Genomic DNA, 13,907 nt, shown 5'->3' with positions numbered 1-13,907 from the left:
AGGCCACGCCTGCCTAATAGCAGAAGCAATGCCAGAAGGGGGATTGCATAGCTAAAGGTGTGTCTATGCTGCAAAGAAAAACCCGAGGCACTAAGTTCGGAGCTCAGGTCAATTGACTTGGCTCACAGAGCTCAGGCTGTGGGGATGAAAATAGCAGTGTGGACATTTGCAAATCAAGGCTTCTGCTGAAAGACAGGTTCATGTTCTGCCCCCAGCCCTGCCTTTTCTTACCTTTCTCTCTTGGAGCATGTATGCAGGATCAAAGCCTCAATTAACTACATATCACTGCACAAAACAAAACTTTTCCTTTTTGTGAAACTGCAAAAAGTTAAATGTTGACAGGATCAGCTCAGAAGTTAAGTTTTCACCCAGATTTCATCAACAATGTAATTTGGCAAGTGTCAACATATTAGGTACTTTTTTATTGTTGATTAAACTGCTAGGAAGCTCTTGTTTAAAATAAATAGCATTTGGGGAATGTACAAAAGTGGAAAACACCATTTTCTATTTTTAAACAGAATAATAAGGACCATTTCCTAGAGCTGAAAATACAAACCTTCAAGACCAGATACTTCCACCTCAGGGATGACTTTGCATACATTGAGGTAAGTGGTTCCTTCTCAGCCACATTTACTGGACTTTTAGAAATACATAGGTTAAAATTCTGGGGGTTCACTCAGAATTTACTGAGGAAACTACCACTGATCGTTTCAAGAAATTAGGTCATTCAGGCTATGTCTCTTATGAAAACGAGTAGTGCAACATAATAGGCAAAAATTCAAGTTGGTCCAAGCGAGGAGATAGGGAATCCTACCCCTGGAAGCAAAGAGCAGTTCAGCGCTGCCATGCCACAGTCATGAGGTTTCTTACTGTTAACTGTTATGATCTTGAATTTCTTTGGCACATCAAGAGTTTTTTTTCTTTTCTACAGGTTGATAATAAGAAGTTTTTCCTCGCAGATGATGGTATCCAAGTTGTTGTGATTGATGGGGAACATGGAAAAATTGTTGACCGAATAAATTTCAAAAACTCTATTCTACAGGGTATCCCAACCCAGGTAGACAATTATGTCACCAACATCAAAAATAAGTGAGTAAATAATCCAGTATGTAATAAAACTTTAGCATACAGGAGGGTTGCTGAAATGCTAACCCTTTTTCTTAGTCCTAGTCACCTGATATGGCTTAGTTACAAAATCCTAATGACATGGTTCATGACCTGATTCAGTTGCATGACATGGCTCAGTATCAACTTCATCAGAATCTCATCAGAATCCAAATGCTGAGTTCAAAGTGGCTCTAAGGCATGGACTGTAAACCTGTGAAAAAACTGTCGTTATCAGTTCTTAAACCATGATGCTCCTAATCTGTTTTCATATTGCCTGAGTAATCTATTAGTTCTCATCAGATGCCACTGATAAAGAATATGCATGTTATGTGCATGTGTTCCATCCCTAAACACACGTGCTGTGTGTTTTGATTTCTGTAAGCATGCTAGCCAAAGATCCAGAGCAATAAAACTAGCCTGTTGAGTACCAAACACATGTTCCGAGCAGCTGTATCTTGGAGCACAGGAGTCTAGCCAGCCTGAAATACAAATAGAAACCATATCCATGCTTCTTCAGTTGAGGATTGCGTTCTCTGCTCATATTGGTTTATAGAGTATTAATACTCATAATTGTTGGTAGAGGAATTTATTCTTATCTTTTATCAAGTTACTGATCCATGAGAGACCTTCCTTCTTATCCCATGACAGCTTACTTTGCTTAAGAGCCATTGGTGAAGGACCTTGTCAAAGGCTTTCTGAAAATCTAAGTACACTATATCCACTGGATCCCCCTTGTCTACATGCTTTTTGACCCCCTCAAAGAATTCTAGTAGGTTGGTGAGATATGATTTCCCTTTACAAAAAACATGTTGACTCTTCCCCAACAAGTTATGTTCACCTATGTGTCTGACAGTTTTGTTCTTTACTATAGTTTCAACCAGTTTGCCCAGTACTGAAGTCAAGCTTATTGGCCTGTAAGTGCCAGGATCACTTCTGGAGCCCTTTTTTAAAAATTGACATCACATTAGCTATCCTGCAGTCATTTAGTGCAGAAGCTAATTGAAATGGTAGGTTACAGACTACAGTTTGTAGACCTGCAATTTCATATTTGAGTGCCCTCAGAGCTCTTGGGTGAAAACCATCTGGTCCTGGTGACTTATTAGTGTTTAGTTTATCAATTTGTTCTAAAACCTGCTCTAATGACACATCAATCTGGGACAGTTCCTCAGATTGTCACCTAAAAAGAATGACTCAGGTTTGGGAATCTCCTTCACAGCCTCAACTGTGAAGACTGATGCAAAGAATTCATTTAGTTTCTCCGCAATGGCCTTATTGTCCTTTAGTGCTCCTTTAGCATCTTGATCATTCAGTGACCCCACTGGTTGTTTAGCAGGCTTTCTGCTTCTGATGTACTTAGAGGAAAATTGCTATTACTTTTTGAGGCTAGCTGTTCTTCAAATTGTTTTTTGGCCTTCCTAACTATATTTTTATACTTCATTTGCCAGAGTTTATGCTCCTATTTTCCTCATTAGAATTTAACATCCACTTTTTAGAGGATGCCTTTTTGCCTCTCACTGCTTCTTTTACTTTGTTGTTTAGCCACGGTGGCTCTTTTTTTGGTTCTCTTACTATGTTGTTTAATTTGGGGTGTACATTTAAGTTGAGCCTCTATTATGGAGTCTTTAAAAAGTTTCCATGCAGCTTGCAGAAATTTTACTTTTGGTGCTGTACCTTTAAATTTCTGTTTAACCAATCTCCTCATTTTTGTGGTGATTTCCTGACAGAGGCTCGTTGGGGGTGGTTTCGAGGTGCAGGGGCAATGGGACTGTACAGGGGCTTCCAGGTGAAGGTTGTTGGGGCTCAGCAGAGGGGTCTGGGTGTGGGGGCCTTAGCAGGGGGGTCTGGGTGCTGGGGGAGAGGGGCTTGGTGGGGTGGGGGTTTGGGTGAAGACAGTTGGCTGTCAGTGTGGGGGCCCAGGGTAGGGTGACCAGACAGCAAGTGTAAAAAATCAGGACAGAAGGTGGGGGGTAATAGGTGCCTGTATAAGAAAAAGCCCCCAAAATCAGGACTGCCCCTATAAAATCAGGACATCTGGTCAACCTAGCCCAGGGTGGGGGTTTGAGTGTAAGGAACTCAGTGTGGGGTGGTCTGGGTGCAGGGGTCAAGAAGCAGGGGATCTGGGTTCAGGAGGGTTCCAGATGCAAGGGTTGACGTGCTGTGGGGTGGGATCTGGGTATAGAGAGCCAGGGGAGTTCTGGGTGTACGGGGTGAGGATGAAGTGGGTGTCTGGTTATGGGAGGTCCAGATGCACAGGGGTGGGTGGATGGGGGAGCAGCTCCCCTGTACAGTGACCCCTCCCCCCACAGCTGAGGAGTGATGGGGGCAGGAAGCAGGGGAGGATACTGAGCTTCCTACAGTTGACGGAGGTTTTTTGGGGGAGGGTGTCTGACGCAGACCCAGCTGCGCCTTGCAGGAGAAGAGGGAGTCCCAACCTCTCCTGCCTCCAGCCCAGCTGGGACTAGCAGCTGACCCCTGGCTCAGGGTAGGAGCCACTGGCTGGAGTGTTTCCAGCCCCACAGTGATTTACCTTTCTGCCAGCTGTGCAGGGTGCCTGGAACGTTGTACCTGTGTTGCTAGGGAGTTGTGCATGACTGTTTTTGCAGCTTCCCTTTGCTTCCCTTTCAGAAAGTCATTTTTCTGCGAGGAAGCAAAGATATCTGCAGGAGACATTAATTTTTTGCACGCATAGTGGTGAAGAATTCCTCAAGAAGTAAATTAAAGCAGTACAACTTGTGTGTGTGTGTGTAGGCAAGGCCTGTGAACATGATCTTTGGACTTGCTGAGCCCTCAACTCCCATTGAAATCAATAGATGTGAAGAACAGTTAACACCTCACAGATCCTAATTTTGCAATATATATTTAGTAGGGTAGTAACCTTGGATTGTTCTCCTGCTCTTCTGAAATGTTCTCTTAGCCCTTTCCTCCATTCTCCTGCCTGCTTTCCGGAAATGGGATATAGCCAGACATTTTAGCTATAGCTGTTAAACATACCATTTATCCAGGAAAGAAAAATGGGGTCTGCTGTGATGAATCTGTTTGAGCTATACATTTTTACTAGCTTTTTTCCCTGGAATGACAGAGCCTATTAGTTCACTCTAGGAATTTACTGCAGGCCAAGTTGTCATATTTTGTTCATACTTTTGTGATGAGTTTCCCAAAGCAAATAGCTGGAACAAGTTGAAGCTATTTTTTTAAAGCTCCAAGACAGGAAAGACTTAGCTGAAATAAATGATTTTTTAGTAAAGTGAAAGAAAAAAAAACTAATATCAGACCAAGAATGTAATGAAATACATGCTGTTAACCCAATTAGTTTTATAACAGTGCAAGTATTAAACGTAACAGCTGAGGTTTAAGCTAAAAACAGACTAAAGGTTTGTCTACACTACAATGGCACAGGTATGATTCACCGTAGTGTAGACACTTTCTACAGTGATGGAAGAGGTTTTTACATTGCTGTAACTAATCTACCTGCTTGAGAGGTGGTAGCTAAGTTGATGGAAGAATTCTTCCATCGACCTAGCAGTGTCTATACTGGGGCTTAGGTTGGCTTAACTACATCTCTCAGGAGTGTGAATTTTCCAAGTTTTAGGTGGAGATTAGGCCTTAGTGACTATTAACCCTTTTGTTCCTGGTTTTTCCTTGTAATTGCTGTATTGCCATTATCCCATTACAATGGATTTTAATGGAATCGTTATGTTAAGATGTAGCTAGTCCATTCAGCAGCACAGCAGTTGCATTCTATGTAATAATATCTGGAAAACAAGGAACTCTTGGATAGCTAATTATAGTGACAGTTTGTACTACTGTAACACAATCGGGCTCATCCATCAAGGCTTTCTACCTGCAGAGCACTCATTCACATCACTGGGACACCTCACCTGGAGAGCTTGCAAGATTGATCAAATGTTTGACTAGTTTAATTTATTTTATTCTATCACCCTGCAACACTTCTTTAATGAAAAGGTGCATACTTGACTGCAAGGACCAGAGCCCATCTGGGCCTCATTGAAGTCAGTGGCAAAACTCTCACTTTCTTCAATAAAGTCAGGATTTCTTGGTGCAGTCACTGGAGAGGTCTTGGCGCCTTGCAGAATAGGGGTGCTAACGTCATTAACCTGCCTATACTTCAGCTTGGATGGTTCTATCTACAGAATGCCCCTTCCAGGTTCAATTTGATACAGGATTTTTCTTCACTTTCTGCCCTAACCTGTTTTATAGTGTTGCTTAAATGGCTGCTGAGTTTTACCCCAGAGGTTGCTGCAGATTTATGATAGGTAAAGTAATCTGATCCCTGAACTGTACATCATTTGTACTTCAGTCTGAGTTTATAAAGCACCTGAGGACCTTTTGGAAGACACATGCTATTTATAAGGACACTAATAATGCACATTTACATCAAACATGCACTCAAAAAGTAGGAATATTGACCCTCTGCACAGATTCTAGAGAGATAAATTTATCTGAGATTTAGTCCGTTGCTGATATGAAAACAAAGAGTTAAATGAGAACTTCTTAGTGCATCCCAGATGAAGAACATTCCACTCAGAGTAGCATGTGATGGAAATGCTGATTTTGAACATTTAAACTGCTCTAGAAAGTCCGTGTAAAATGAGCAAATTAAATATGCTTTCTAATGGATTTTGCATATATGAAAAAGTGAATATGTGGTTAAGTCATTGGAGAACATCTAGTTCGCTGGTGTCCCAAGGTCACACTGATGGCAGACACAAATGCTTAAATCAGAGAAGTGACAAAGGTTTAACTATTGCTTGTTTATTTACAAATGGCTTTGTTTTCTTTAGTTCTATAGTGGTGATGGCATCCAAAGGCAGATTCATTTCAAAAGGACCCTGGACTAAAGTACTGGAAAAACTTGGAGTTGAGAAGGGTTTTAAGTTAAAAGGTAAGGAATTTTAAAAACATAACAAATCAAAAGTTTGTATTTAACCTAACAAGTAAAAACCTTTACTATATCAACTCCTGTTAGTAAACTGGAGGAGGGATAGCTCAGTGGTTTGAGCATTGGCCTGCTAAACCCAGGCTTGTGAGTTCAATCCTTGAGGGGGCCACTTAGGGATCTGGGGGTGGAAATCAGTACTTGGTCCTGCTAGTGAATGTAGAGGGCTGGACTCAATGACCTTGCAAGGTCCCTTTCAGTTCTAGGAGATAGGTATATCTCCAATTATTTATTTAACTGACCTTGCACAAATAAGTGGGCACTGTGCTTCTCAACTGGACTCGTGCCAGTGAGAGAGATGCAGATCTCCCTCCTTGAAGACAGTTTGGGAAAGACCTCAGGATTCCTGCCACCCAGGCTCAATGTGATGTCTATCGTTGGGGAATAAGGCATAAGGAGAAACCACGCTTACAACATCCTGGTGCTGAATGGATGCTAAGATGGCATCGCACCAGCTGTAGAGAAGGCAGTGCATTTTGGTACCCTTCGTAGAAGAAGTGCCCAGATAGCACCCTTCCAAGTGGTGGGGAGTGAAAATACCAAATTAAAGACCATTCTGAGTGTGTCCAGGTGTCTCCTAAACATACAGACTGTTAAACCAGAGTGCCAAGTAGCAGCACAACTAAACAGCTATTTTAAACCGAGACTTATTTAATCCTGCTTTCCTTGCACATGCCTAAATCTTCCATATCTACTTAACAATATTCTCTGTCTACAGTGCTATGATTAACACAGAATTGGTTTGAGTTCCCTCTTGAAAGTGCATCCTCTATAAGGCAGTACGTCTCTGCACACTATCACAGCAATGACCATTGCTAAATGCTGTTCCCAAAAGTCATGACATAGTTTTAGAGAAGGTAGAGAACTTACTTCAGGGGAGACGGCTCTGGTACCTCTTTTCCATCTCTAACTTCTCTAGTCCTCTGATTACACTAATGATTTCTTTTAAGATGGCCATTGCTTCAGAGATCATATATTCAAACTACCACACCTAGGCCCAGCATCCAATATGTCTGTAACTGACTGTATGATATTGTCATTGAGAAATTGTTGGTCTATATCTGCTCTGGAATTGCACATATTTACATTGCATCAAGACACACACCAGCCCCAGAGAGTTTGCCGTTGGAAGCTACTGTGTAACTTTAGCAGGTATTTTCTGTGAGATAAAGGAACCAGTAAGAATTGAAAATGAAGTCTCCAGCCAGCACCATTACATACAAGATGGTTCAGAAAGATCAGAGTGCACCTAGAGTCGGAGGCAAAGTTAGAAGAGTCTAGTTGGTTTGGACCTAATTGTGAGGTTCCTGTTTATCAAGAACCAAATTTACCATGTTGTTTGGCTAAAACAAGTCATTGTGAGCAGAGCTGTGTGGAGGACAGAAGTTTTGTTTTGCAAAGAATTTCAAGATTTCCAAATTTCCCTTTGTTCAAAATAGGAATAAAAGATAAAAATTTCAAAATTCTCTGCAAAAGGCAATTCTGAAAAGTGATATTTTGGGCCATTCATTTAGATTCTGACTTTCGAAATGTGTATTAGATTATGATACATAATTTCATACAAAATGTGAAACAAAGGATTGTTTCAAAACTAAATGTTGAACTGTTTTATTTGGAAAAAGTCAAAAACAGGACCTTTCAACATTGTGGTTGTTCCTCTCTGCATTCTTTAATTGATAATAGCTCACATGACACACAGCAGAGTATATGACCTTACAAACATCTAACACGTACAACAGAAAATTTTATAACCAGAGCACCCTCTTTAACACAGGTAGAGCACATAGTGATTAGCTCCACGAAGTTTGCATGTGTGTGAGTGGCATGAAATCAAAGAGAATTTTAAGGTGTGACTTGGTTACAGGCTAGAAGTATCTACACGGGGAAAAAATATTTAATAATGGGCTCTTCATTCTAGCGGAGAAAGGTGTAACACGATGCAATGGCTGGAAGCTGAAACTAGACAAATGCAAAGGCATACATTTAATTAGGGTAATTAACCATTGGAACAGTTTACCAAGAGTCGTAGTGGATTCTCCGTCACTGACATTTTTAAAATCAAGATTGGATGTTTTTCTAAAAAATTTGCTGTAAGAATTATTTGGGGGGTGTTCTATGGGCCTGTGTGATACAGGAGGCCAGGCTAAATGATCTCAGTGGTTTCCTCTGACCTTGGAATCTATGAAAGTGCTTCCACTTGTTTGCAGTCAGCTGCAATACCAATTTATTGCTCTTGGTTTTCAGATAAAATGGCTTTTGTCGGATTCAAAGGCAGCTTTCGACCAGTCTGGGTGAAACTGATCACCGAGGAGGATGCAGCTAAAATCTATCAAGTTGTGCCAATCCCTGTGGTGAAGAAAATGAAATTGTGAGGACACCATGCTTTGCCTTCCTGCTGTTAGCACCACCCCAATAGAAAAGGACTACTGACTCTGCTCACAACAGGCACTGTGCCACAGCGCTCCAGAGATGTAGCATTTCTTGGTTGCTGTACATGAAGAAAGTGTTATTGCAAGTGGATAGATGGCCACATGTGACAAACAGCATTCCTTGTGCTGCACATCTTGTTTGATCCTGCCTATTGATCTGCTTGCTGAAACCAGATTTACCTTTATTTTCTAAGCTAATATCTGGGCCAAAACTGTTTTCAAATAGTGGGAAGGGGAGTGTCAGTGCCTTTTACATGGCCTGGTCATGTTCTGCCTCTACATCCCTTGTGAGCCTCTCAGGTATGAATGTCAAATCTAATTCTCATACAAGACTCAGAATTTTCCCGTGGGTCTGATTGCATCCACTCTCTGCTGTTTTTGAGAGTGCAATGAGCTGCTCGCACAAAACTGGGAATGCAAATTCAGAGGCTGGCTGAAAATTTGGATTAGAAATCATAAATTATAGTCAGTATCTAAAAGCTGCAAAGCATGGTCAAACAATGAGAATTTATTTGAAAGCTTCTGCACTATTCTGTCAAACTGCTGCAGAATCCTGAGACTAACCTGTACATGCTGAACCACTGGGGAGCTATCACATTTCAGCTGATGGTACATGGTGGGAAAAGAAATGACATAGGAGTGATTTAACACATTGTGATGCTTTGGTTTCACCCAGACCAATAAGGGGTTGTATCACCACTTGCCCTGGATACTTCCATACTATGCAGCTATGGCTCAGAACTCTGACACCAGCAGCCAGCTCAGTGATCTCACCCTGGCTTCCACCTGTTTGATTACTCCTTGCAGGAGGACACCAACAGCCTCTTCTGTCCGGAGTCTACCCAAAACAGTCTCCCCTGTGGTGCTCAGCCCCTCTCTCTGTAGTATTCACCAAACCTTATCAAGTTCGTTGCTCCTTTGGTGAGAGAGTACGCAGCACTAGCCTGTTAGTTTGGCTGAGGATTTCACTCTTCAGTTTGAAACACTGCACTGAGATGGTGGTGTACTGAAACAAGGTTAAGTTTATTAACAAGGAAGTGATATTGAAGTGATACCAAGTAGACAGAACTGGGACCAAAATGGCTACATACAAACAAACAAACAAACAAAAGTAAAAATACACTTCTAAGACTAAAACCTAACTTAAACTAGAGTCTCTTGTTCAAAGTAGTTTTCTCACCACACTTGTTTTTCCAGGGTGGCTGGCAAGTTCTTAACCCTGAACCAACACAGAGCTCAAAGCACTTCATTTCTTTATCTCTTCAGATAAAGGATGCTAAAACAGCTTTTTCTCTCTGCTTATATCCTCAAAGTTTTATCTTTGTTTTCAAAGTCAGGAAGCCTGCTGAGGGGCTCAGCTTATAGGGTCCACCCAGGATCTGACCCCTTGTTCATTTTTGCAGTCTCCTCCTCCCGTCGTGATAGTGGCTGTCTCCCCAGCTCGCTAGTTTGATGGCTTTGTTTACCTTTTTATGTAAATATACTTTCATTGTCTCTCTTGGCTCAATTGACATCAGAGACACATTTGTGCAGGTGGGACCATGTTCCTTTGTCAAGAGCAGGGTGCCTTATGCCCTACCTGCCAAACAAATTTTTAAGAACATATTTCCAGTGCACATTTATAAGTTTTCATACATTCACCAGCAATAATATTAATGACCAACTTGTTATCAGTTTGCCTATGATATCTTATATGGCACCTTTTAGATACAGTAAATTGGGGTACACTGAGCTGGTTAGGCCAATGGAGGCTCACTGCTAGAAACCAGGGCACCCCTTACCCTCTGGCATTGGGGTGCTGTTAGGGTCACATATGTGCAAACCAAATATGGTCATAATGGAACCTGCTATTTCTGCTTAATGCCATAACCAACAAGTGGTATTCCCATGGTTATATTTTTAAATAGCTGTCGTCATGATTCTGTGTTTTTCCCAGGCAAGCAGCCACAGACTGGTGGAAAAGACCTGACAACCAAGCACTTCACACTTACTCAGACTTTCTCACACATTCCTTCAAATATAAATCTTCAGAGCCAGCCCAGTGGACTATGCCTATATGACATGCTACCGAGAGGATCCACACTTGGGTCTCTCACCCCCAGGCAGGGAATGCTGCGGAGTCATCTTACTCCATCCCTAATCAAGGGTGAGGATTAAATTGTACTTCCACTGCAATCAAGGGGGACGGGATCAGACCCAATGTGTTGTGCATTACTTGCCTGTAGTCTCTTCTGGCCAGGGCAGTGAGTATGTTAATTGGCTCCAGAAGTAGCTAGATCTTTGCTGGAGGGTGAATCACTAAGATGTAGGGGGCTTTGAGGTCACATGAAAGGGCTGAAGAGGAAAAGTTGATCCCAGAAGACACATCGCCTCCTCAAATAATGTAATCCTGTGTATTTTCTGCCCCCTTTCCTTCAAAACATAATGTTCTAAGTTTAAAAAAATGGATGATGAGCAAAGTTGAATGTAAACCAGAACTGCTTGCCAACACACTTCATTAAGCTGGGAAATTTATCTTAAACTTATAAAAACACTGTATATTGTTCAAAAATGTACATGATGCAATGCTACATGTTTCCCAAAGATATCATGCAGGTGTCTCAAGTGGCTTCTGTTCAGGTAACTTCCACAAAAAAAAATATGGCTTCTTGAAGTAGGCAAATTGTCCATATGCCAGAGCAGTTGTGTTTCCCTCCCCTCCACTACCCCCAAAAAATCCATTGTTGGTTTGTCTTTTTTAATAGGACTTTTTTCTGAGTATCTTTTTTTTTCACTGTATCTAAAATGTCAGCTCTGGATTGGAATGCAGCAGCCATGAATCCGTGTGTCATTCCACATGGTGTCACTGTGCAGGTACTGAATTCCAAAAGGCCTTTCTGGCATTGTTTGTTTTTGGGCCAGGTTGCTGTGTGAGTCGGTTATAAGCGGTATTCAGGCTCTAATGTAGGTATGTGCCCCTCCAGCCCTTCCTGGGTTTTAAAACTGGAATTGCTTTTTTCTATACTGTTTTTCTATATTGTTACCCTTAGTGGAATTTCAAGAGTGGTGCATTTTTTTAAATGATCCAGGGTTATTTCCCTTTTCCCTGGCTTCTTTACTGTCTGTTAATGAAGGATTCCTCATGCAAGCAAAGGCATGTCTGCTCTAAACCATTCATGCCATTTGGGCCAATTCCACTGGATGCAGTGTGAAAGGGCATAGCTCTCAAAAAATATAAATTTCTCTCCCAGTGTCTTATGATGATTTGGGTTCTTTCCATCCCCAGATCACAGCTATTCCTTAAAAAAGATTAGTCTCACTTACAGTTCAACCTCGATTATACAAATCTCATTTATCTGAAACTCTCTGTTAGCCAAAACAGGTCCTATCCCTTAAGTCTAGTAATTACAGTAAAAAATCCTTGATTATTCAGAACCCTGGCTATCTGAATGCTTTCCGTGTCCTCCACAATAGTCCCATAATCGAGTCTGTACTGTAGGTACAATGGCATCTATTGCTCTGTATTAGCAGATTATATGTACAATATAATGAATGAAAAAGACTAGAAATGGGCCAGGATCAGAATTTTTTTATTCTGAATGTTTTAGGAGAGGAACTAGGATCAAAACCGCTCTGGGTTTGGATTTGGTTTTTCAAAAACATCCTGGTTTTGCTCTTTGGTATTCTAGACAACCACGTTTTTATATTGTAGTAGCTGAGCACCTATCGACTCAGTACAATCAAACCCAATGGAGCAGGAGTCAAGTTCTTTGTTTAACTAATACAAAAAGGCAAGTTGCATTTGTACTGAAGTGTAGCTTCTAATTTTCACAATTTTTGGAATTCTCAGGGTGAAATCATAAGACTTGGCACTAGGAAATATACTTGTTTTTTAAATCACATCTTATCCAGGAAAAAAAAAGTCTATTTTGTTCTGTCATGCAAGGATAGTCACGTGGGCCCATTTAGGAGGAAGGGGATGGGTCTTACTCTGTAAATACTTAGGATAGGATCACTACAACTTGTTAAGCCTTAGACAGAGAACATGGCTCGGCATAATGGGCCAGATTCGTCCCCGAAATGCAAGCCACTCCCTTTGACTCAATGGGAGTTAAGTGCATGGAACTGGCAGCAGAATTTGGCCTAATATCATCAACCAGTAGTTCTGATAAATTATTTTTTAAATATTTTTGGATTCTAGAGATTGTATATGTGTTCCTCTGCTAATAGTGAATTGGCTGACTCCTTGTAGCTTGTACATTCTTTAAACTGTCCCATTCACAAACTGTAAATATCCTGTCTGTATGGTTTTATTGCTGCAAGTATTTTTACATTAGCCTACATATACAGTTGTCATCATTAGGGCAATTTTGGGGTGGGAGTGTGTCAGTTCAAATGCTTGTTTTACCTGTTGCCGAAATAGCTGGTCCTTTTTCGGAATTAGATGTATAGTGTTTTGTACATTTTCCTATAGACTTCACAATGAAAAAGATATATTTTCTATTTATTTATTACAAAGGCACTATGAGACCTAAATTTGCAGAGATTTGAAGACCTGTTACTGGATTTTAGCATTGTCCAAGCTGTTAAGGAGGTTGGAAATATGTCTTTTCAGATAATCTGCTTTGCACTTGAAAGTTATGTCCACAGAATGTGGCAATGCATTGACTGTCTAATTTATGCTGACAGAAGCTTTTGGAAGATTCATTCCAAAAGTTTTTGCTTACAACAGAATTAATATGTAGTAGTTTGGAATACAAAAAGGTTTATCAGAATAAATATTCAATGCCAAATTATGACTGTCTCTTGTACTCTTCATTATAACTTTATGGCAGTGACCTGCTATTTGTTTACATATCTTTTTGACTGTGTGTGCCTGTTCCTGCCATGCTGCTTGCTTGTTCTATAACAGCTGATAACCAGCACCTAGAGTACTTTAGGTGACGATTATTTTTTATGACATTTGTGAAATAAGCGTGAGTATACAGCAGAAAAAAAATCCTGATTTTATTTTTTCATGAGTATCCATGTATCCCTATGAGGTTCTGATAATCAGGGCCATCATTATATTAGCGTGTTACATTTTCCATAGTGGGGTTGAGCCAAACAGACTGTCTCTATAAAACCTTTCAGAGGCAGCATTCCTGAAATGAGACCTTGGTGGCAGGAAATCAGTATTTCCAACATCTGAGTACACATTTTTGAACCAAGTCTAGTGATAGTAATTAGCATTTTAAAGGGCATGATATCACCCTCCTAAGTAATTCAGGCAAGGTAGCTACAAACTCACTTCTGGTAGAAATCAATGATATGTGTGAAATCTCCAAATCACTTACATGCCACAAATTGAAGATGAGATCAGAGGCAGCACTGAAGCTCCTGTCCCCTCCCTCCCTGTCGTCTTCCCCTCTGCTCCTGTCCCTGCCCTCATATCC

At 40.9% G+C, this 13,907-nt stretch overlaps 1 protein-coding gene across 2 annotated transcripts in view; it reads left to right on the top strand.

The window, feature by feature from the left end:
* CEMIP (cell migration inducing hyaluronidase 1) overlaps nt 1–13,246 on the top strand; it is a 140,624-nt gene extending 127,378 nt beyond the window's left edge. For both annotated transcript variants that reach the window (XM_032771880.2, XM_032771879.2), the window contains exons 26-29: nt 519–605; nt 932–1,089; nt 5,910–6,010; nt 8,309–13,246. In XM_032771880.2, the coding sequence (XP_032627771.1) occupies nt 519–605; nt 932–1,089; nt 5,910–6,010; nt 8,309–8,436 (474 nt within the window). In that variant the 3' untranslated portion in view covers nt 8,437–13,246. The remainder of the gene's footprint in view (nt 1–518; nt 606–931; nt 1,090–5,909; nt 6,011–8,308) is intronic.
* The last annotated feature ends 661 nt before the right edge of the window (nt 13,247–13,907 follow it).

Source organism: Chelonoidis abingdonii, chromosome 9, assembly GCF_003597395.2.
Source record: "Chelonoidis abingdonii isolate Lonesome George chromosome 9, CheloAbing_2.0, whole genome shotgun sequence".
NCBI classification, from domain to species: Eukaryota; Metazoa; Chordata; order Testudines; family Testudinidae; genus Chelonoidis; species Chelonoidis abingdonii.
Note: the sequence above shows the minus strand (reverse complement) of the source record. Positions and strands in the feature narration are given on the sequence as shown.